Raw genomic sequence first — 23003 nt, 5'->3', positions numbered from 1 at the left:
CTGGAGCCCCAAGTCCTTGTCCCTGTCATTTTCCCACCGTCTACACAGGAGACCTTTTGGAAGCAGGCACTTGGGAATGCTTGACTGGAGACCAGAGGCCAGGAGCGTCCCCTTGCAGCCCTGGGCTTTCCTACTTCTCATACAACCTCTGCAATTTGGGTGGGCCATGTATTTTAACTTTATCCTACGATAGAAAAACTGACAGAGAATCCCTTAAGCCAGGGGTCCTTAGCCTGTAGGTCCATGACCTTGGATATGAAAAAATTTTACATCGTTGTTTTCATTAACCCGTAACTAAAATTTAGCATTTCCTGCAATTATGAGTATCGGCATCGAACCACAGTAGAACTAGCAGGACTTGTGACTGCCACAAATAGAAATCACAGATATTTTTGTGCCACATTGTATGTTGCAGATATCTGAAAACATTGTTTACAATCATCACTACTCTGAAATTACAGTCGTTGTTAGATCACTGCTAGATTTCATGCATCAATGGACTCATATATTACTGTTATAATTTTTTAAAATTTCAATATAATAGATTTCCTTTGTAATAATATATTTTATTTTATGCACTTAAATACAGAAGCTTCACCAGATGACCAAAGATTAAGAATCTCTGCCTAAAGAAATGATTCCTTAGGGTTCTGTTAACTTCTCATTCATTGATTTGCTATGGATCATAAATTAATATAATGTGAATTTCTGTTGAAGCTGAACAAAGGGAGTTTAGCCTCTAAAGAATTGAAAGGAAGTCTTATTACTAAGGAATTCATGTAGATTTGATAACAAAATGGCATTATAGAAAGTGCATCAATTAGATCTGCATTTTCTGCTTTTCATTGACATGCATCTATCCAGTGCTTTATCAATTCAATGCCATCTTCTTGGTTGGGGGGAAGAACAGATTGAAGGTGATGTGTGTCCAACGTCATTGATGGCAAAAAAATGTAGGAAGAATGCATGCAGAACCTGGCAACTAGCATTAACCAGAAACAAGACCCCAGGCATAAGGCAGTCACTGAAAACCATTAAAGACCATAAATAATGGGTAGATTGAGGTTGTGGTGATATCCCTTTATACATCCTTAATTGATTAAACATTTTTTTTTGAGTTTTGAAGTTAACTGTAAAAATTACAGTTAGCAGTTGAGAACGTGATTGTTCTAATGTATTTTCAATTAGGATGATGTACGTTAAATATAGACCTATATGCCTGTAGTCACTCAAGATACAGAATTCATATTAGAAAAATTCAAGTGTGTAAGTTTGAGGCTTTTAGAAACATGAGAAGGCCAATTTAATTTAAAATTTAAATTAAATTTAAAAATCTAATTTAAAAATTTAAATTAAATTTAGATTTAAAAATTTAAAATCTTAAGTTATCATCATGGCAGAAAATGCAAAGATCTGTCTGTGTAGAGCATTTTGTCTTTTCTAGACTAATGCTGCAGTATAGGTACATCAGCCAGGAAAAATGATGCCATTTTTATTGTCTTTTCTACAGGTATTGAACTGGCTGGGCTTTTAACCATCATTACTGCTACCTGTAAACATATGAAGGGGAAGGTTAACTTCTATAAGTCGTTGTTACGCTTCTTACTGCTCTTCGTAAATTCCCTCAGATCGGGGATTACTTCTGCTTTGCAGAAATTATCTGCAGGGGGCCCTGCATAATTTATAACAATCTCTGGCAAAACCTCAGAAAAAAGATATGCTTTTGACTTAGCCGGATGTCAGAGGCTGCGGCAGGACCCAGGGAAAAGGCTCCCCAGGTGGCATGAGACTCTGGGAGCGACCACCCCAACCGAGGGACGGCCTCTTGGAACTTCCTTCTCCTGAGGAGTGTGACACAGTTAAAAAGGAAAAAAAAAAAAGAGCCACAAGCAACACAGTTGCCAATGAAATAGGAGAGGGATTGCTTTCAAAAGCACGTGGGGCTGTCACTGGACTCTCTGAGCTCATCCACGGGACAGGAGCGCAAGGCCATGGAGTAGAACCTCAGCGTGGGTCTAAGAAGAGACAGAAATGGCCCAAGAAGTCAGCCTGAATTCCCTCCGGGAATCAGAACGCGAGGTGATCCTCCGGGTCCTGTACCGGGACCGGGAGGTTCAAAACATCGAGGAGGAAAGGATACGGTATGCTGTCATTTAGTGGGTGGGATGCTTTAGTTTTTTTGGCTTTTTCTGCTTGGAGGCTGCTTCTACCTGGCGTATTGCTGCTTGCTTCCTACTCAGCTTCTTGTCTGACAAGAGTCCGATTGAAGGGCTGTAGGGGGAGGTGACCTTTGCTGTGTTACTAAGCTTTGGGGATGGTAAGGGAAAGAATGCCTTTTGTTTTTCCTTTAAAATAATGCCTTTTTTTGTGATAAGTTTGCTGTCTGTCTGCTTGTCCATTTGCCTACTTGGCAGGAATAATTCAAAGGAAACTTTCAGGCTTCTCATACGCCCTTCAAGGGAAAGACCTCCAGCTAAGGGTTTTCCTAAATTATTTTTGGTGGTAACCGAAGGCACAAAGAAAGCAGCTTAGAAACAGCAAATCTGCTGGAATCCATTCCTGTCCTTTTCTTTGCTCTCTTTTGCTTCCCAGCCGGCTTTGAGGGATGGGGAGGGGGCATGAAGCCTGAACCTGCCCAGCCTGCTCTCCGACTGATCTGTCAACAGAGAACCTCTTTCCTCTCTCTGAGCTCCGAGGGCTGTTGGACATTAGTTTAACACTTAACAAAGCAGGGCTGGGCTATGAAAATGGTGTCCGTGGTTAGCTGTCAAGATCCATCTTTAATATGGTGATGCTTTGTTTATCGATCGATGTTTATGGAGAGTGTGAGGTCTAGAGAATAAGTAAATGGAATAGGCTTTTTGGTTTTGCTTTGTTTTTAATGGCAGAACTCCTTCAGAGTCTGCCAAGAAAAATAAACATATAAAATAAAACTTTGGACCACCACATGTCTGAGGAAGGAGCAAAAATTTCTGGTTAACTAGAAAGTACAATGTTCTTTTTCTACCCTCCCCTGTTATCCCAAGGCTCTCTAAGTGTACTTATACTTTCTTCCACTAAAAAAAATACACTGAACAAAATGGATTTTTCTTTGATGATTCAAGATCTTTCAGTGATTTAGAAGCATCGTGTTGAATATCAACAAAGCAACATGGATACTGTGGTAAAAGGTTTTGTTCCAAAGGGTACTGATTCTAGAGCAAATCCTGAAAGTTGGATGTAAGCTTGTTTCTTGGAGTTAGCTTCTCTCTTCTAAAAGTAAGTAACAGTAGGGCTTCCCTGGTGGCGCAGGGGTTAAGAATCCGCCTGCCAACGCAGGGGACACGGGTTCAATCCCTGATCCGGGAAAATCCCACATGCCGTGGAGCAACTAAGCCCGTGCGCCACAACTACTGAGCCTGCGCTCTGGAGCCTGCGAGCCACAACCACTGAAGCCGGTGCGCCTAGAGCCCGTGCTCCACAACAAGAGAAGCCACCGCAATGAGAAGCCCACGCACTGCAACAAAGAGTGGCCCCCGCTCGCCGCAACTAGAGAAAGCCCGCGCGCAGCAACGAAGACCCAACGCAGCCAAAAATAAACAAATAAATTTTTTTAAAAAAAAAGAAAAGACATGAGAGCAAGCATTAAAAAAAAAAGTAACAGTAAATCAACTATACTCCAATAAAAATTTTAAAAATAATAATAAAAGTAAGTAACAGACATTTCATAAAAGAGTATTCTGGCTAATGATACCTTCTGGGGTCCAATGTAATGTCCCTTTGCACTAGGGCTATTGTCCTGGGGAAATAGGGACTGAAAGTAACTGACCACCCATAAAAAACAGTAGCAAAAGCATAGCATCAAGGGAGCTCGGTGCTCTGTGATGGCCTAGATGCAGGGGAAAGGCGGGGAGGGAGGTCCAAGAGGGAGGGGATATAGGTACACATATAGCTGATTCACTTCATTGTACAGCAGAAACAAACACAACATTGTAAAGCAATTTTACTCCAATAAAAAAAATAAGAAATAAATTTATTCCTTTAAAGAAAAGCATAGCATCAGTTAAATAACTTTATTGGGGAATTTATGACAATAGCAGGCGTGTGTACTGTATATTTATAGATCATTCCCTGCCTTGCATTTTAGAATTGATGCCATTTTCTGCATTTTTCCTCTTCTTTCACTGTTCTCGCTTGCTATTATAATGCCCTTTGGGCACAGAGGGGTGAACCTAGAGCAAAATCAGCAGCTAACCCCTCCGTGCCAGCCATAGTGTTTATGCTTTGCCATTTAATCCTCACAGCAACCCTGGGAGGTAAGGCTTGCACAGCCGAGAAAACCTCTGAGCCTCTGCTCTGAGACGTCACAAGAGATCCTGGTTCACACAGCCGTGTTGGAACCCGGGGGTGCTGGATGCCAAAGCCCCTTCTTTCTCGCCATGGGTGGTGCTGTTGGGGCCCTTGTCACGTAGGAATTTGGCTGGCATCTGTCCTTCCACTCAATTGCTTCTTATCATTTAACTCTCTGGGTCACAGGAAACTGAAGACACACTTGCAGCATCTCAGGTGGAAAGGCTCGAAGAGCGGGAGCCAGGAGTACCAACAGAAGTCCTGTGCCCGCTGCCAGCAGGCCCTGGGGCTCCTGCTGAACCGGGGGGCCGTGTGCCAGGGCTGCAGCCACCGCGTGTGCGCCAAGTGCCGAGTGGTCCTGAGGACGACCCGCGCCTGGAAGTGCACCGTGTGCTTCGAGGACAGGTGAGGATGCGGGGCAGGTGAGGATGGGGGGGCAGGTGAGGATGGGCCAGGGAGCCTCAGAGATGGTCCAGGACAAACTGTTGATAAAGACAGCTGTCACTCCTCAAACCTAATCGGGAAATGTTTGCAGGGTGCTTAATATGGAGCTGCCTTTCTAGAAGTGGAAGTTATTGTAATTCAAAAATGCGTTTTGTTATATGAAAAAAGTTTTGTTTTTTTTTTTAATTTACAAAAGTTTGTAATGGCTGGATCAGTAAACGTAGGAGTTAAGATTCCTTTCAATTTCTTAACTGGTTCATTTTGTTAGTTTTCTTAGAGCTTAATTTATCTCTTTGAGGAAAACTGGAGTGAATTGTAACATAGAGAATATTAGAGTGTCCTGTGCAGCTTTATTAAGGCCTTTCTGAAGGAGGCAAGCTGACCTGTGTTGGATGCTCTACTAAAGAAATGGGTGTGCTTTCTATTAGTGATAGCGTGAATCTACATATATTCTAATCTTTTGATGTTGTGAGGTTTTAAAATATTTCAAACATGGAATTGGCAGTTTTGAATTACCAGTTTTGAAAATGATAAAGAACATCTGTGGCTTGATCTCACACCGTTCGAAGCACGAACGGGCTGGTCGTCGATTCCTTGGAAACACGGGGAGTGTTTCTGCCTCTTGTTGGGTAGCGTGCACAAGGACATCACAGAACTTATGAGAGGTAGATATGTTCGTCTGGTGTGAATCTAGGAGAGGAATCAGAGACTGAGATTTGAAAACAACTTGTAAATGTTGGTGTAGATGCGTGAGTGCCCCGGGGTCTAAGACTGTGAGAGGTGCTTACACAGTGTGGGCGCAGCAGCTGGGTTTTCTCTCCCCCTAAATCGGGAGGATTGTGTCTACGGGCATCCTGATATTAATCTCCTTAAATTTCCCATCCTTTTGCAAGGCTTAATGTATTTCAGTCAGTCATTCGAAGGCAGGTTGTTCAACCAGATTTCCTTGTTCCTAAGCTCGCCCTCTCCGAAGCAGCACGCCAGGTCACTCCCACGTGGTCTGAGTTATTTCCACACATCTCGTGTTTCCTCAGTTTGTGAAGCCAACTCCCTGCAGGCTTTTCTCGGCTTGACAGGGAAAGACCAAGATTTACTGTGAGCCGCCTGGCCGCACTTGTGCTCAAGCAGGTCTGGGCTCTTGAAAGAGGAGGAAAGGTCCTAAGATCTCCAGTCAACCATATATATTTGGTTGATAAACACTAATGATAAACACTGTGTCGTAAGGTATTAAATTCTTCAGCACTTTTTCTTCATCTATTGGTTAACTATAAGCCACAGGGTTATAGGACAGGGGCTGAGGCAACCTCCCAGGAAGCTGGCCCTGCTGAAATCTCTGCCCTGGAGGGCACCATGCCCAGGGCATTGTAACTTTACTGCTCTAAGCTCATGAAGCGTGATTTCTGAAACCCCAGCTTCCTTATGTTGAAATAAGGATGTTTTTCAAAATATCTAAGATGATTACGTTGCTCTGAGTGAACTGACACAGGAAATCGTTTGGGGAGAGAGCTAAGTAATTTATAACCCAACTCTCCCCCTCCCTGCCTACTTTCTTTGAAGCTCTCTGCTGTCTCTCTCTCTAGTTTTGTCCACTCTGGGCTGCCGTCCAATCTTGGGGCCAAACCAAAGAAAAGGCTTGGTAAAACTTGAGGGTAGTCGATAGTCACAACTGAACTGGGACCTGGACAGGTTTTTGACCCTATCATTTTCCTCTCCCTGCTTCTTCCTCAGCCTAAGACTCATTCTTCAAGAAGTGGATTTGCTGTGGGAACAGGAGAGAAAATAGGTTTTAAAATCAAGGAAGAAGAAGCTCTAGGGTAGCAATTTTTAAAAAGCAAAACCAATGTACAGATTGCTGTAGTCAGTGCCAAAGTCCTGTGACCAGCGCTGGCCTTGGGCTTGTGTTGAGGGTCCAGGAGACACCTGAGGTTTCTGCCTTCTGGGCAGGTTTTCTGCTGAGGACCCCAGGAGCTCGGAGGAGGGAGAGGCGAGGGAGGGCTGAGCTGGCTCAAGGTGACTTCTCAGAGCACCCAGGTGGGAGCATTTCTGGAAGCGGGTCGGGATTAGAGAGGGAGACAGACATTGTCAGGGAGAGGGAACATCGTGGGGATGAGTGTGGACCACTCACCACGTGGGAGGCTGTGTTAAGCATTTCTTGACACCAAATGTTTTATTTAAATCTTCAAACAATCTTACGTGACAGCTACCACCATTATCCCAATTTTATAGGTGAAGAAACGGAGGCTTAGAGACACAAGGGAGCCCAAGGCCATGCGGTCGGTAAGACTAGAACCAGGTCTCCCGAGTCCCATCTCTTCTCTTTGTTTTAAATTTAAATCACTGTGAGTGATCCAAAATTATTATTATTATTATTATTTTAATTATTTATTTATTTATTTATTTTTGGCTGCGTTGGGTCTTCGTTTCTGTGCGAGGGCTTTCTCTAGTTGCGGCAAGCGGGGGCCACTCTTCATCGCGATGCGCGGGCCTCTCACTATCGCGGCCTCTCTTGTTGCAGAGCACAGGCTCTAGACGAGCAGGCTCAGTAGTTGTGGCTCACGGGCCTAGTCGCTCCGCGGCATGTGGGATCTTCCCAGACCAGGGCTCGAACCCGTGTCCGCTGCATTGGCAGGCAGATTCTCAACCACTGCGCCACCAGGGAAGCCCCAAAATTATTTTTAATGGTAAAAATGAACACACACAATCAAGTAGAATATTACAAAGCCATTAACAATGTGATGTGGTGCTCGGTTAACACAGAGATGCATACCAGCTGTTGTGAGTTTCAAGAGCAGCTCATAAAACCTTGTGGTACACTTTTCTTTCATTTTAAAAAAGATACATAAGCAAAATTATCTGGAAGAATATATATCAAAGAAATGATTCTCTTTCTCTCTCTTTTTAAATTTCTAAGGTCCTTGTTGTTTTATCTCTTTTATATATATAGTAGTGTATATCTGTTAATCCCAAACTCCTAATTTATCCCATCCCTTCTTGATCTCCTCCCTCTCCTGCCTTCTGGGAGACTCGCCCGGAGGGATGGGGTCTTAAAAGCAACTCGGAAGAGTTTGGATTGGAGGCTGTAGGAAATGGGGTGTGAGCATACGCACTTTGCCAGAAGAAAGCCAGGTGAAAGTCTGCCTGCATTCTGCAGGACGGACTCAGGAGGGGAAGATGAAGGTGAATGAAGCAGGTGAAAGTCTTTTCAGTGAACAAGGCGTGAGGGGATGAGGCTGGTGGCAATAGAGATGGGGAATGTGAGGGACAGTTCAACAAAGGGGTGATAGAACTTGGTCATAGGGGATGAAAGAGGGAAAAGTGAAAAAAAGTTCTGAGGACTAGCAAAACTGATAGCTCTTCATGCTTAACTGGAAGAACAAAAGGAAATAGAGAGTAAAAGAGAAGCAACAGAAAGAACTAGGTAAACAAAGGCAAGTTGGAAAGGACTTAGAAGGGAAGGTTGGTTGAAAGTTGCTTCCAGTGATGGGGGCTGTGTGTTATCCTTAGCAGGAGCCATCAGAAGAGGGGTGATTTAGGAGAAGGAAAGAAGAGAGAGTCAGATTCCTAGAATTTGGAAAATGTAGTCTTTCAAATTTCAGACTGATACTCCCAGTATTTTCATAATCCCATGTTTTGGTAAAATACCGAATCACCACTTTATATCCACAAGGCAAATAACTAATGTATGAGAATGGAATAATTCCAACTCATGATTGTAAATCCTTCTGGTCTTCAAGTGAGTGAAAGGTATAACTCTATAAAAGATTGAAAAGAAATTGAATGCCAGGTATGGTTTAACAGAGTTGGCCAAGGAAAGATTTTGGCTTGGTGCCAAGGTTAAAATGACATTTTTCTACTGCTTCTCTTTGTTTCAAAACTTGATTTCTTCTTTTTTCTAATCTGATTTTTAGCATTGTCGATAAGAACTATGTTAATTCGTTTCACATGAAAAAGTACATAGACAAGTTAAATATACTGAGTAAAATATTTCACATAGCTGTACATTTATAAATTTTCAAGAGGTTAGCCATAAATTTTCAAAAGGTTAGCCACTAAGATTAATTTCACAGAGAAAAAGCCTTTTGTTCTTTGAAATACAGTTTTTTCTTCTTAGTTCTGATTTGGAGATAGCATCTGTTTTAGTTCTCACAAGAAAGCTTGGCTGTTTCACATGGTATAGGTACACTGCTTTCTGTGGGAACAGGACAGATGATAATTACGTAAAGGATCATGATATTCTTTTTATCCATTGGCCAAATGAGAGTAAGGATTACTTAACAGCCTTTGAAGCCTTATGTCACCAAACATATAGTTAAAAAGTGGAAATTTGTGGGATACTTTTTGAAAAAGTTTATTTTTGAAAAGCTTATTTTGTGCTTACTGAAGGGAATGTTTTCACAGTAGTTTGAGTATCATTTTTATTGTTGCTGTTGAAGTTGAAATTTCTTCTGTGGTCAGCACTTGATTAGTCATGGCAGGTCTTGCTTTTAAAGCCTTTTTGAGATGAGTAAGCTTTCCATACCCTTGAGTTCATACTCGAAGTTGTCAGCTCACTCAGTTCAGCTGAAACTTTTCGCCCTGCAGGAAGGTCAGTGCCAGGAGGCCATTTTCCCAGTCTGGCACTCAGCGTGGTGGTGAAGTGCTGCCTTAGTTAAAACTCTGGGCTGAAATGTAGGCGAGAGTTAAGGATACTGGGGACGTAGGGATACCAGACAGGCTTGTACGTCCTTTCCAGTGTTCACAGGAATTTCTACAATAACAGACCCACGTCCATAGCTCAGACCAAGAGTGCATTCTAGTGCCAAACAGAAGTCATGGGTGGATTTACCAATTTTAGATGTTTCCACTGCTGCACTGTTTCATGAATGCAGATATCTTTGAGACCATGATTTCCCAATTTGCAGGTCCTTTATTTTGATTCATTTTCAGTGAACTGAAGTGTCTCTTCAAAGATTTTTCTTCCCAGAAGAGCATGTGGGTGGCATGTGTCCTAAGCCATTGCCTATCTGAAGATGCCTTCGGTAGCCTTTTCTCATGAGTAAGGACTTCACTGGCTTTTAAATCTCAAGTCCCAACTTTTCATCTCAAAGTTCAGTTAATGTGTTATCGTTGTCTTTTGGAATTTAATGTGACAGAGACATTGGAGACTAGCTTTATTTTTATTTCTTTATTGATCGCCTGGATTTCATGTACTAGAAGTATATTGGGTTTTTGCTGTATCCTTGTAATTAAAAACAGTTTCCAGTACATGCCTGGGTCTGAGTCTCTCCACATTGATTTTTATGGAATAAGTAAAGTTCCTTTGAGCTGCCTGTCTCTTGGATTTGCTTGTTTTGTTTTTTTAAAAATTACCTTTTACTGTGGCAAAATACACATAACCTAAAATTCAGCATCTTAGCCATTGCAAGTGTGCAGTTTAGTGGCATTAAATACATTTGAAACCATGGGTAATCGTTAGTCAAATCCGTTTCACCGGCCTCCACTCATCAAGGTCATCTACAACACTTGCATGCCTTCCATTATTGTCCTAAACAGTGAGATGTTTGCCAGAGTTGTTTTCTAGGGACTTGGAGTCAGCTGCATCTAGTTTGAGCTGAACTGGTTAAGACTGGCCCAACCCTCCAACTGGGCATGTGCAAGCGTCCGGGCCGTGACCTTTTGACGTCACAGGGCAGAAAACTCCATCCTCAGGTCGTGCTGAGCTCCTCCATCTTCCCACGTGCATAGACCTGTAGCCTATTTACTGTGCAGAAGGGCAAGGACCCACCTTTTTCCAATCACTTTTCCCCACGCTCCCCACGCTCAGACCACCCTGCTTCTTTATCCTTCATCCCATAAATACCTCGAGCCCCTTGCCTTCCAGGAGGTGGATCTGAGGTCTGTTCCCCGTCTCTGCGCTGTTTGCTGCCAACCTCAGCATCCCAGCGTTTCGGCTTGCTGCGCGACGGGCAAACCAACTCGGCTAGGTAACACGTTCGCGTTGTTATGGGACCATCAGCCCCATCCGTTTCCAGGCTTTTTCATCTTGCAAAACTGAAACTCTGTACCCGTTAAATATTTCTCCCTATTTCTCCCTCCCCACAAGCCCCTGCAGCCCCCATCCTACTTTCTGTCTCTGTGAATTTGGCTTCTCTAGGTCCCTCACATAGGTGGAATCATACAGTGTTTGTCTTTTTGTGACTGGCTTATTTCACTAAGTATACGGTTTTCCAGGTTCATTCGTGCTGTAGCATATTGCAGAATTCCTTCCTTTTTAAGGCTGCATCACATTCCTTAGCGTGTATGTATCACATTTTGTTGGTCCATTTCATCTGCTGATGGGTGCTTGGGTTGCTTCTACCCTTTGGCTCTGTGTGAATAATGCTGCTGTGAACATGGGTGTACAAACATCTCTTTGAGACCCTGCTTTCAGTTCTTTCAGATATGTACCCAGAAGCGGAATTGCTGGGTCACATAGTATTTCTATGTTTAATTTTTTCAGATCCGCCATGCTGTTTCCCGCAGCAGCTGTGCCATTTTACATTCTCACCAACAGTGCACAAGGGGCACGGGGGTTCCAGTTTCTTCACATCCTTGTCAACACTTGTTATTTTCTGTTTTTTTTTTTTTTTTTAATGGTAGCCGCTAATGGGTGTGAGGTGGGAGTTTGCTTATTTTTTGACTCAGTAACATTTTCTTCAGTCCGGTCTAATTATTCTGATTATTCTTCAATGCCACTTGCCCAGGCTTCTTCGGGAATAACTTAGGTTGGCCTTGTTCTGTATCCTACATTTGTATTATTTTCTCCTTCAATATTTAATGTCTTTTTCTCTCATGTTCTGCGAAAGCATCACTGATTCAACTTTCCAGACTCTCCATTCTGCTCTTTCCTGTTGGTAAAACAGCTTGTTCTGCGTTTGCATTGTTCGTTTTGTAAATCTTCCTTTATTCTAGTCTGTTGTCTCTTCACTTCAGCCTGGCTTTTCCTTATGTCTTTGTTTCCTTTTCACGGAGGCGGTTTTTAAATGCTTTTGAAGACAACTGCCTTCTGAAACTTTCCCTGGTTCCCGCAGTGATGCACCTTGAGTAGCCGTTCCTGGTCTGCAGGGCTCTGTTTCTCCTGCCCGTGGCCTTTTGTCAGAGGCTCTGCGTTGTCTTCAGACATCCAGGTTCAGGGTTGGCCAACAGAGTACACGCTCCTTGTCTCTGTGGTCTCATGACCTGTCGGTGGTGGTGGAGTCCCTTCTTTGATCTATGGGGAAGACAGGATGATGCACAACGTCTCACTCGATTTCTGTTTGAGGCTTTAACAAGTGCAGCTCTGTCCAGCTGCAGTAGAATTGTTATTTCTTTCATTGACTAATTATCTGATGTAACAAACCAGGAATCACAAACTCATGGCCAACAGGCTGCAGACAGCCCACAGGCCTTGTTTTGTTGGCCTGCTCCATGTCTAATGTTTATCATTGTAACGCCTTAAAACGGGGCATGGGTTCTGCAGCTCACGACAGTGCCCACCCCTCTCTCTTGTTTCATCCCTTAGCTACTCCCTTCGTTTAGAGTGTCTGCTTGGTGCCTGAGTTTGTGATCCCTGCCCCTACACATTTAGAGGGCGTGATGCACATCATGCCTCGGTACCACCAGGGCTCCAGCTATGTCGGTCCCACCTTATCCCTTCAATTCTCAGAGTGCTCCCTGCAGGGGTGGGGATATTCGTTCATCAACCCACCCGTAGTCACCAGCCCCACCGTGTCCCTCTGTTGTGCTCGTGGCTGTGGATACAGCACTGAATATGACGCGCGGGGGACCTGCCTTTTCTCTGCGGTTAAGTAGAGTTATTCATGTTTTCCAAGAAGTGATGGTAGCTGCTTGGTTAAAATCGTTTCTTTATCTTCATCTTGATTCTGACTCCTGGTTACCTAGGATTTAATCACAGTGATCAGTCTTTTTTCCCGTAAGAACATTGAAATCAGATCAACTGAGCTAGTTGATGGAGGGAGAAAACCTCATTATTTTGTTTTGTAACTGAAAACCGCCTTAGGTATAAGATTATTTGAAGTAAAAATTTTTTTCAACTGTATGGGTGCATAGGACCACTTTAGCTGGGAATTACCAAGTGGTTGGACAAGCCAGTACAAAGAAATTAAGTTGATCTTAGTTTTACAATATTTGGCTGCTTCTTTTGGTGTTTTTATAGCTTGTTTGTCTGATAAGCCACCAAGGCTTTTCTTGAGGCTTCCTTGCCATCAGGGCACTGGTTAGAGCACAGATCTGCCTGGGAGATGTGTGTCTTTAAGGCATTCAGAGAATCCTGGCATGCAGATGAATTTTCTACCTCTTGTTCACTGAATGGTAGAAATACATTAAGCAATTCTAGGGACATCACGCTGGCTCTTCTTGGAACATAAAGCATGGATGTGACGGCTTACCCACCTGCAGATGCTAGTAATTTGAATGCAAAGTAAAAGTGCATTCCAGCAGGCCTCTTTGGCTCACTGCTTGCGATAGTAATGAGGTCAGACTATTGAATATCTTTCTATTAGGGTCCTCCATTCATCGTATTATTGAACGTTTGCGTGCTAGAATTTGCAAAGTGCTTTTCAACAGTTATTTCTCTTTTGCTAATGAAATGACAGCATTAGCAGAGTTCAAGGCTATGAAAATGGATGCTGGAACCTCCGGCAGTTTATTAAGAGCTGTCGATGTACTGTGTGCTTGGCGTTTCTAGTTAAAGTGATCCTCATGCAGAGTTCATGGAAAGTCAGACATGGAACTCTAGATCTCTTGCTCTCTTCACCATCCTTGGATTTTGCTTTCTGAGATGGATTTATCAATTGATCGAAAAAGTTTTAAAGAAGCAAGTCAGGATTCTGCGGGAGAAATTTAAAACCATTAATCTATTGCTGGGTTCAGAAAATGTTCCAAGAAGCTTTCATAGCCAAATTCTGAGTGAGTCATCGGTGAGGGGGGAGAGAAATAATCAATGTTTCCTTTGGTTACTGTGAGTCATGCTACCCTGTGTTGGCCCTAATGAGGACAGAGACACTGCAAGATCTGCTCACCTCTGTCTTAGACAGTAAGAGCCATAAATGGTCCTTCTTATAACACTTGGGATTTGTGTGGACTGGGAACCCTTATGAAAACCATTAGGGAATAAATGCTTATGAAACAGCTGATTCTGCAGAAGTGTTTATGGAGATCCAGCTCCAATCTAGTTCTCAAAGGAAACAGCCTCAAATGCAAGAAGTACTTGTCGTCGTATGGTTTAGGCCTGTGGTACTTTTATCCTTCCATTCTTTAGTCACAGATAAGCCCAAGAGACCTGTGGGTTTGTGTTCAAATCTGTCCCTGCCAAGGAAGCTCCTGCTTGAATTTCACAAGTAATCCGTTGGGATTCAGTTAGATGATTAGATGGTAACATTAGATGACTAGCACTAAGAGATACTAATATTCTACTTTATCTGCTTATTGTATAGGTTCTGAAACCAGGGCTAGAGGAGGACTTTGTAATAAAATGTTGTAAAATGTAATAAAAATAAAATGTTTATTCGGGCGTTTTCACCTTCCTCTTCTCCGTCCCCTTAGCTGTTCTTCCTTTTTCATGGTTGTGCATCTACGGGTGTGATTACTCCTCAGTGGTGGCCTGTGTCTGGCTAGCTCAGCTGACTGTAAATTCATGGTTTGATTTGCTGCTGAATTCTTAGTTCTGATCTCTCTCAGGTCCAGTCTGAGGCCATGCCCCGCCCCCAGCACCTGTCTCATATGTAAATGCTTTTGGTCACAGGTAATGGGCTGGAGAATGTGAGAGAGTAGATGAGCTGGAAGGGTCACCACCCCCAGGAAAATAAACATCAGGAAGTGACATTTGTTTATCAGATGGTGGCCTCCTTGTTTCCACATTTGATTTTCCTCTCCTACTCTCCCCTTAGACTTTGTCCCGCTGTATAAGGATGGAGGAAGCGTCCTCAGAAATAGAGCAGTTGTGGGTATGGCAATTCAAAGGAGCGTGAATGCACCCTCCCGCCCCCCGTTAATCTCTGCGAACTTTCCCTGGGTTTTGATCCTCTGCTTGTCTTCAAGTACCAGAGGGGAAAACTTCCATTGAGATGCTGAGTTCTCCTTCACGTGTTTTGTGTCGATTTAGTAGATTAGATACCTGAGTTTCTGATTTTACGGATGAAAAGTTTCCCCTGTCTCTCTAGTGATATATCACAGTTGCATGTTTTATATATCTTTGGCTCTGAATGATAGTGACTGATTATCAAAATTCTGTTGCCAAAATTCATAAACACTCTGCGTATGTTTTCCTTGTTCTGGTCACTAAGCATTGGGAATAATCATTTGCATACTAATCAGAGAATATAATAGTTGTTAACAAGATGAAGGGGAGGGAGTTGGTTGATGTCTTCTGACAACTACTAAAGCTCCATAGAGAAAGATAGGATACTTAAAAAAAAAAAAATGTAGATTGGCATATATTTGTGAATTTACTGCATTTGTAAGCATTAACTTAAAATCCATTTGAGATCATATATAGCCTGAAAGAACCTAATGGAGAATGTATTTCAGTAAGTACTTATAGAAGAGAATTTGACTGAAGTTTTCATTTTTCTTGAATTTGCATGACCTAGGAATTGACCAGTTTTACGGCTCATTATTTTAATGGTGTGAATAATTTATAGTATCTGTGTGTTTAACTTTTTATGTCCTGAAAGGCTATTGACAATTGTACCTTTCTGAGGCTCTTTGAGGTTGAGGGTGGTTTCTTTAGAAATTTGGAAACTTGGAAACTATCAAGAGTAAAACAGGCTTTGGGACTTCAGTTTCAACCGGTGACCGTACAAAGTGCTCCCGTGCTGCTGGGCCTGTGAGTAGGATGGGAGGGGATGTAGAGATGCCCAGGGAGCCGCTGTCAGACCGGCTTCCCAACGAGAGGTCACGTCCCCTGTCTCTCAAGTGGTCCCCAAATCTCCAGTGAAGCCCTTTGATCCCATATCCCAGATTTCAGGTGCTCCCAGGAAACTTCTCAGGTGAATCTGCTCTGTTGGCTCTTGGTAAATGTTGTAGTTAGCTCAAACTAACCTCAGCCTAACCTAAGGATGATCTCTTTCTTAGCTAAATAGACAGCACTGAATTTCTTTGTTGATTTTCCTTCATGCCATTGCTCCCCACCATAAACATGATAAATATACAAGGAGAAACAAAGTTGCCATCAAAATGATCAATTTATTGTGTTACATTACATTGACATGCAGGGTAAAATGTACCCAAGTAGAAACTCCAGCTTTGCTGCTTTTTAAAAAATCTTATCTTTCTTTTTATTTTACTTATTTTTATTTTTTATTGAAGTATAGTTGATTTACAATGTTGTATTCATTTCAGGTGTATAGCAAAGTGATTCAGTTTATATATATGTGTATATATATATATATAATGTATTCTTATATATATTCTTTTTCAGATTTGCAGCTTTGCTGCTTTCTAGTCAGATCACTTAATCTCTATGGGAAATCTGTATAGTTAAGGATTTGGGCCAGAAATTTGAACTCTGAGGTCCTTTGCCGGACTAATGTTTTGATGTTATCTCCCTACCTTGTATGAGCCAAATACGGCACCACCCACATCTCTCTCTGAGGCTTCCTTTCTGCTTGCTTTTCAGAAACGTGAAAATAAAAACTGGAGAATGGTTCTTTGAGGAACGAGCCAAGAAATTTCCAACTGAAGGTAAATGCTCTCAAAATGTTTACTAAAGTAAAATGACATATTCCCAGTTTAAAAATATTTGGTATTAAGATTTTGAATATGAAAAACTTAACAAGGCCTGGTATATGGGCTTCTGTCCGGTCAGCCCTCTTGTTCGTTTTGTCTAAACTTTCCTGCCTCTGCCCCTCAGCTCATGCGGTTTACCACCTTCGCTTGTGGGGCTTCCCTCTGTACCCGCACTTACCCCAACCCTAACCCTGCTGAAATCCACCTGTTTTCCATGAAGTTTCCCTGACTTCTGCTTCTGGGGGTGATGTCTCCCTCTTCCAAAACACCGGTTTGTAAATACATCTCTTCCATAATTGTTGAAATGCCTCATATTATATCATCATTTGTGCCCTTCTCTTTCTCTCCACAAGCAGAAACTGTGCTTTTAAAATCTTATTAGCTCCTTACAGCCCCAAACCTTGATCAAAATGATTGAATGAATAACTGAAGACCACAGTGAGTGAATTGCGTTAGAACTTAGCAGATATTGGTGACTATGAAGTGAGCATACGTGATTATGTGAGTGGAGGTGTGTATTTGGTCTGTGTTCCCGGATGTCTTATAAAGTACTTGCAAAGTTGACATAATGGTATGATTAGTAACTGGGACTCAAGGCCATGGAGAAAACGGGTCATGCTTTGGTTACAGAAGTGTCACGTCACAGCATGTGAGCTGTGCAGATAAGAGGATGACTTATCAGGCAAAGGCGCACACACGTGTCATGAGAACAGAGCAGAGGCAGCACGCTCAGTACACCCCATCTGTCCGCGGTGGTAACACGGGTGGCACCCGTCTCTGTGATGTGTCACCGTGGGGACTGCACACAGGGGAGCCTGGAGTGACCTAGCGGGGATGTGGGTGGCTGGAAACACTTTTTTTTCTGGTGGGAGGGAATAGTAACAGTTTGAGGTGGAGAAATAAGCTATTTAGCCTCAACCAAAGTGTGTGTTGGCACGTAAAGGAAGCCATTCGTCTGAGTGTTGACAATCAGCTTTCATAAAAGCACTGTGCCCCGAGATTTAGTCGGCGGTAAATTCTCCCCTGGATTACATTCCTGACTCTTCTTACTCAAGAAAAAGTGATGATTCTGCCACGTTTATTAGAAATCTGGAGGAATATGTAATACCGATGCGAGTGCTCAAGCCAAAAAAAAAAAAAAACAGCGTGTATGATTTTTATTTAGACCTGTGTTTCTCAATCCTTTTTTCACTAGTGTCCTCTCTCTAGTTCCCAAACAGCCTTGTTAACACTTTTTTTCCCAAAATATTACCAGTCCATGAAAGTTTAATATCCCAGATATACTGCGTAACTATAGCTATATATGTATGTATGGAGGCCTTTTGGAGCAGAGCACAAACCATTGAGATATCTGAGATTTTTTTCATCTTCCAAGCAGTGTTGGCTCCCTTGGGGCCATCAGCCTATATCCATTGCATCATCTAAGCGAGCAGTGGCAGTCTGGAGTCTTCCTATACATTTTATTGTTTTGTTTCTTGAAAATACTTTTTGGTTGGGAGGCTAGGGTCTTCTTCAGGCGGTAGATAGAGTCTCCTTTTTTTTTCACATCTAGTCCTAGTTCATAAAAAGTCTGTAGGGAGTGAAGTTTCTGTTATTTCTCAAACCAACTCACTGAAGACATCCCAGAATTTTTTTAATACATTGTAAGTTTCGGTATCATTACTTCAGATAGGGAAATTGATCTGCAGGCCAGAATACGTGTGTGCCCGTGCATGTGTCCAGCACTCTTCCTCTTCTGAGTGAGAGGAAGAAGTAGGTTACCCTGGTGATAGGAAGTGGAGGAGGAAAGAAATGAGACTGACTTCCCGGGTTTCTTGTTCTCGTCCAGTGACTTTCCACCAGAGTGAAAACATCAGTGAGGAAAAGAATTAGAGGAATGAAAGTCAGCCTAAGCATAAATCATCCTTTTCAATTTTTGTTGTCTATTCCCAAGGTATAAAACAAACCAAAGAAAAAACGAATCCTTCCTTCTCTTCAATGCTTCCTCAAATGCTGAGGTGCCTCATTTTCCTATTGTCCGATTTTAGTAGAGTTGGGCTCGAAAGGCGTGGCGAGATGAAGAAAAGTGCCATGTTGGGGGTCACAAGTAGGACTGGGCGCCAGACCACAGGTGGGGGGAGGTGGGGAGGAGATGAGTCAGCACGGGTGGTCCAGGCTCGGATGCTGCAGGTTTATCTGGACAGGCGGGAACTCCACCACACTTACCTCTGTCCCCGAAAGAGATTGAACTGAGTTTGTGTGCTCTATCAGTTGAGGGCCAGGTAGGAAAACAGAAACCACACAGATCTGAAGAAACAGAATTTAGTTTAGGGAATAGGTTCAATAGGTATTGTTGGAGGACTGGAAAGACAAAAGGAGACCAGCGAGGGGGCACAGAGATGGTGACTGCAGGGAACACACACCGCCAGGGCCGCTGCCGAGTGGGTGCTGGCGAAGGGGAAGGGTCAGGCCCCTCCCCCTCTCCCTGACTCCCTCTCCCACCCCCTGCTGGGCCCTAATAGGCAGCCAGCTGCCACCTCGGTGCTCTGATCTGTTTGAGAAAAAGTGTGATTCTGCATATTACCTAGTGTGTTTGTCGTAATGGTGTGAACACGGCTCTTTCCAGCCTTCTGCATCCTAAGTGGAAGCTAGGAAAATGAGATGGTGGCTTAAGCCATGAAAGGGGACGAGACAGCTCAAATTTGTGCCCCTTTCTAGGCATTAGTTACCTATTGCTGGGTTAAAAAGTCCTCCCAAACTTAGTGGGTTAAAACAATTAACATTATCATTTTATATGGCTTCTCTCCTCAGCTGAAGGCTTGCCTGGGGTTGGGGGAGCTGCCTTCTGGGAGCTCATGCACGTACCTGGCTAGTTAGTGCTGCTGTTAGCAGGGGGCTTCGGTTCCTCCACGCCTAGACCTCTCCACGGGGCAGTTTGAGGGCCCTCACGACATGGCGACTGGCTTCCCCCAGGGCAAGTGACCCAAGACAGACCAAGGCAGAGCTCTGCGATCCATCTTCATATTAAAAAATTTATTTTTGGCTGTGTTGGTTCTTCGTTGCTGTGCACGGGCTTTCTCTAGTTGCAGCGAGTGGGGGCTACTCTTCGTTGTGGTGCGCGGGCTTCTCATTGCGGTGGCCTCTCTTGTTGCAGAGCATGGGCTCTAGGTGCGCGGCTTCAGTAGTTATGGCACGAGGGCTCAGTAGTTGTGGCTCGTGGGCTCTAGAGCACAGGCTCTGTAGTTGTGGCGCACGGGCTTAGTTGCTCCGCGGCATGTGGGATCTTCCCGGACCAGGGATCGAACCCGTGTCCCCTGCATTGGCAGGCAGATTCTTAACCACTGCGCCACCAGGGAAGTCCCCAGACTTAGCAGTTTTTAAAGTGTGTTTGTGGTCAGAGTATATATAGGTTTTTGTCCTGCTTTTAAAATTCAGCTTAGCATAAACATGTCCTCATGCTATTAAGACCTTCCAACATACATTCATGACTACCTAACATATATCAGATGGATGTACTACCATTTATTAACTTGTTCCCTCTTGTCTGTGAGTGTGTCACTGTATTCACATTATCATATTATAGATAATTCTGCAATGAACAGCCTGTACAGCTGTCTTGGCATCTCTGTTCATTTCCTTTGGACAGATTCTTAGAAGGAGAGTGACTGGTCAGACGTGTGAACACTTGAGAGGCTTGACGTGTTTTGCCAGACTCCCCTCGGGGAAACGTGTGCTCATTCACCCGACCCTGGCAGGTTCGGGTCCGAGAGCGGCCCCCTCACCACACTCTGGCCCCCATTACATCCTATCTTCTTGAACATGATGTCAAGTTATATTTGTGATTTTGTTCTGAATGTAAACCTAATATACATTCATTTAAAAAAAAAAGAAAAATGAAGAAAAGCATAACCATGTTAAAAATATGGTGACTTCACCCTGAGAACTGTTTATAGTTGGTGCATGTCATTTCTATTATTTGGTGAATATATGTATCCATATATGTATATGGATAACTCTCTACACACACACATTTAAAAAAGCATTTAGACCAAGCCATAAGGAATTGATGTTCTTAGGTAAAAAAAAAAAAAAAAATTGAATAGAGGCAATTTCATGAGTTGAGCTAATGTGTTTACATAATTGGGATCAAATTGTATATAGACTTTTATACTGATATTTCTTCACCTGATAATTTACAAAGGAAAAATTTTTCATACCCTTAAATGTCATTTACTATATGATTTCTGGTGACTGCATCTCATTCCATCATTGGAATGTGACAGCGTTTATTTAACCAAATTGCTATTGTTGTAAAGTTAGGGAATTTCAAGTTTTGTTGTTACATTTTGGGGAGTTTATAATATTATTAAAATAATAAATAAAAGTGCAGTGAACACGCTGGTAGATAAATCTTTGTCATGTCTCTGAATATTTCTAGAAGCAGAGGACAAGATGAAAGGTTTGGAACATTGCCTCCAGGAAGGGTGTACCCTTCTTCTCACCAGTAGGAATTATCCTTAAAAATAAACAACAGCAACTTTGTCATCTGGTAAAACCACATTTGTCATCCAAAATAGTTGCTTGCTGTTTACTTTAAATTCTTGTAATGACTAATGGGGTTGAATATTTTCCACCTTTTTGACTTTCTGTAGATGTTCTTCATATTAAGGGTGTTTGCCCTCTTTGGTCTTGTAAGTTGAATATGTATCTTTATGTTTTCTGACATACAGATTTTTATTTTTCCTTGTTGATAGTTACATCTACCTTTTCCTGTATAATTTCTTTATTTTATACTTAAAGACTCCTTCCTTATCCTGCCATCGGTTGGATATCCATATTTACTTCTAATTTCTATGTTTTATTTACATTCAACTCTTCACAATGCATCAGGAGGCCGGATCTAATTTTACTTTATTCTCCCGAGCATCAGTTTTCTCAGTACAATTTGTTCCATAATCAGTCCCTTCCCCATTGGTTTGTAACCCAGGACCATTGATTTGCACAGCTTCGGGGCACCACTCACCTTGTACCCCAGCCCTGAGCCCTGGTGGCGTGGCGGGGTTGACCACATGGATGACACACCCAGATTTTGAATTCTTTGAAGGTATGAGCTATGAACAAATGAATAAGTGAATGAATGAAGCAAGGATAGAGCTGTTTGGAGGTAAAAGGTGTTGCTATATGTAGTAGTACCCATTGCCAGTGGTGGCACCGACTAGGCACCTAAGAACAAAAACTTAGAGTTCTTTTCCTTTTTGGCATCCAGAAATCTACAGCTAAATTTAATGTCCAGTTGAAGTAATTCCAGGAGTCAGTATGCCCTCTGTCACCCAATTTCCTTCTTTTATGCTTCTACTTATCTCTTTTAATGGTCCTATTGGATATGTGCCATTTAAGATAAATGCTCCCCAAATTTCCCTTGAAAATAGATAAGGTGTAAGTAATAATCCAATGAAGAAGAATAGGTATTAATTGTGGTAGTTTGTTTTGCTAATTTTCCAACCATTAAAAAGATTTAAAACCAAAACATGAGCCCCAATTCTCCATTTTTGCAGGGAGATGATATGAAAAGTAATTAAATATTTTGCTTTCCTTAAAATTTTTTTTTCTGATTATAGACTGGCTTATTTTTTCCTCTAAGATCTTTTTAATTTAATATTTAGTTTTGTTGTCTTAATTTCTTATATGCCATAGTCGCATTTCATCTGTGGTATATCAGAATGATCAAAATGCACAGATTTTCAAGGGCATCCAGGGCGTCTTTAGGCAGCTCCCTGCCCTTCTGGTACTGTTACCTCCCCCTCCACTCTCAGGCATTTGGAATCTCCCTGCAGAGGGTTTTACTGCCGCTTCTGAGGCCCCTGCTCCAGGATCAGCTGAGGGCTCTTTCATATTAAATTCAAAGTTCCTGATTCAGTGGGACCAAGTGGGACCCAAGAGTATATACAGACATCCCTTGATATCCACGGGGTTTGGGTCCAGTACCCCTTGGGTACCAAAATCTGAGGATGCTCAAGTCCCTTATATGCAATGGTGTAGTATTTTCATATAACCTATCCACATCCTCCCATATACTTTAAATCATCTTTAGATTCCTTATAATACCTAATACAATGTAAATACTATGTAAATAGTTGTAAATACTATGTAAATAGTCTCCAGTGTGCCATAAATTCAAGTTTTGCTTTTTGGAACTTTCTGGAATTTTTGTTTTTTGAAAGTTTTCCACCGAGGTTGGTTGAATACAGATGTAGACCCCGTGGACACAGGGTCCGACTATATTTAACAAGTCCCCAAGTAATTCTCTTTTCTGGGTACCTATTTTGTCTTTTCCTCATAAAGAGAGTAGTGAGAAGAAAATATTCAACCGAGTAAGAGGCCACATTTTCTTTAAAATAAGACAAAAGCATATGCAAAATTTTATACCTGGAAATAAACATGATTTCATAAAGGCACCCTCTCATGAAAGTAAGCACTAGGCACTGCATTTGTTACCAGTTCTTCGC

General features: G+C 42.4%; 1 protein-coding gene across 3 annotated transcripts in view; it reads left to right on the top strand.

The window, feature by feature from the left end:
* The first annotated feature begins 1784 nt into the window (after window positions 1-1784).
* SYTL3 (synaptotagmin like 3) overlaps window positions 1785-23003 on the top strand; it is a 74435-nt gene continuing 53216 nt past the window's right edge. For 2 of the 3 annotated variants that reach the window (XM_061206816.1, XM_061206815.1), the window contains exons 1-3: window positions 1785-2141; window positions 4516-4734; window positions 16409-16473. In XM_061206816.1, the coding sequence (XP_061062799.1) occupies window positions 2032-2141; window positions 4516-4734; window positions 16409-16473 (394 nt within the window). In that variant the 5' untranslated portion in view covers window positions 1785-2031. Of the gene's footprint in view, window positions 2142-4515; window positions 4735-7027; window positions 7051-16408; window positions 16474-23003 lie in introns of those variants that run through there. The other variant, XM_061206817.1, reaches the window with a different exon arrangement.

The sequence above is a fragment of the Eubalaena glacialis genome, chromosome 12, assembly GCF_028564815.1.
Source record: "Eubalaena glacialis isolate mEubGla1 chromosome 12, mEubGla1.1.hap2.+ XY, whole genome shotgun sequence".
NCBI lineage: Eukaryota > Metazoa > Chordata > Mammalia > Artiodactyla > Balaenidae > Eubalaena > Eubalaena glacialis.
Note: the sequence above shows the minus strand (reverse complement) of the source record. Positions and strands in the feature narration are given on the sequence as shown.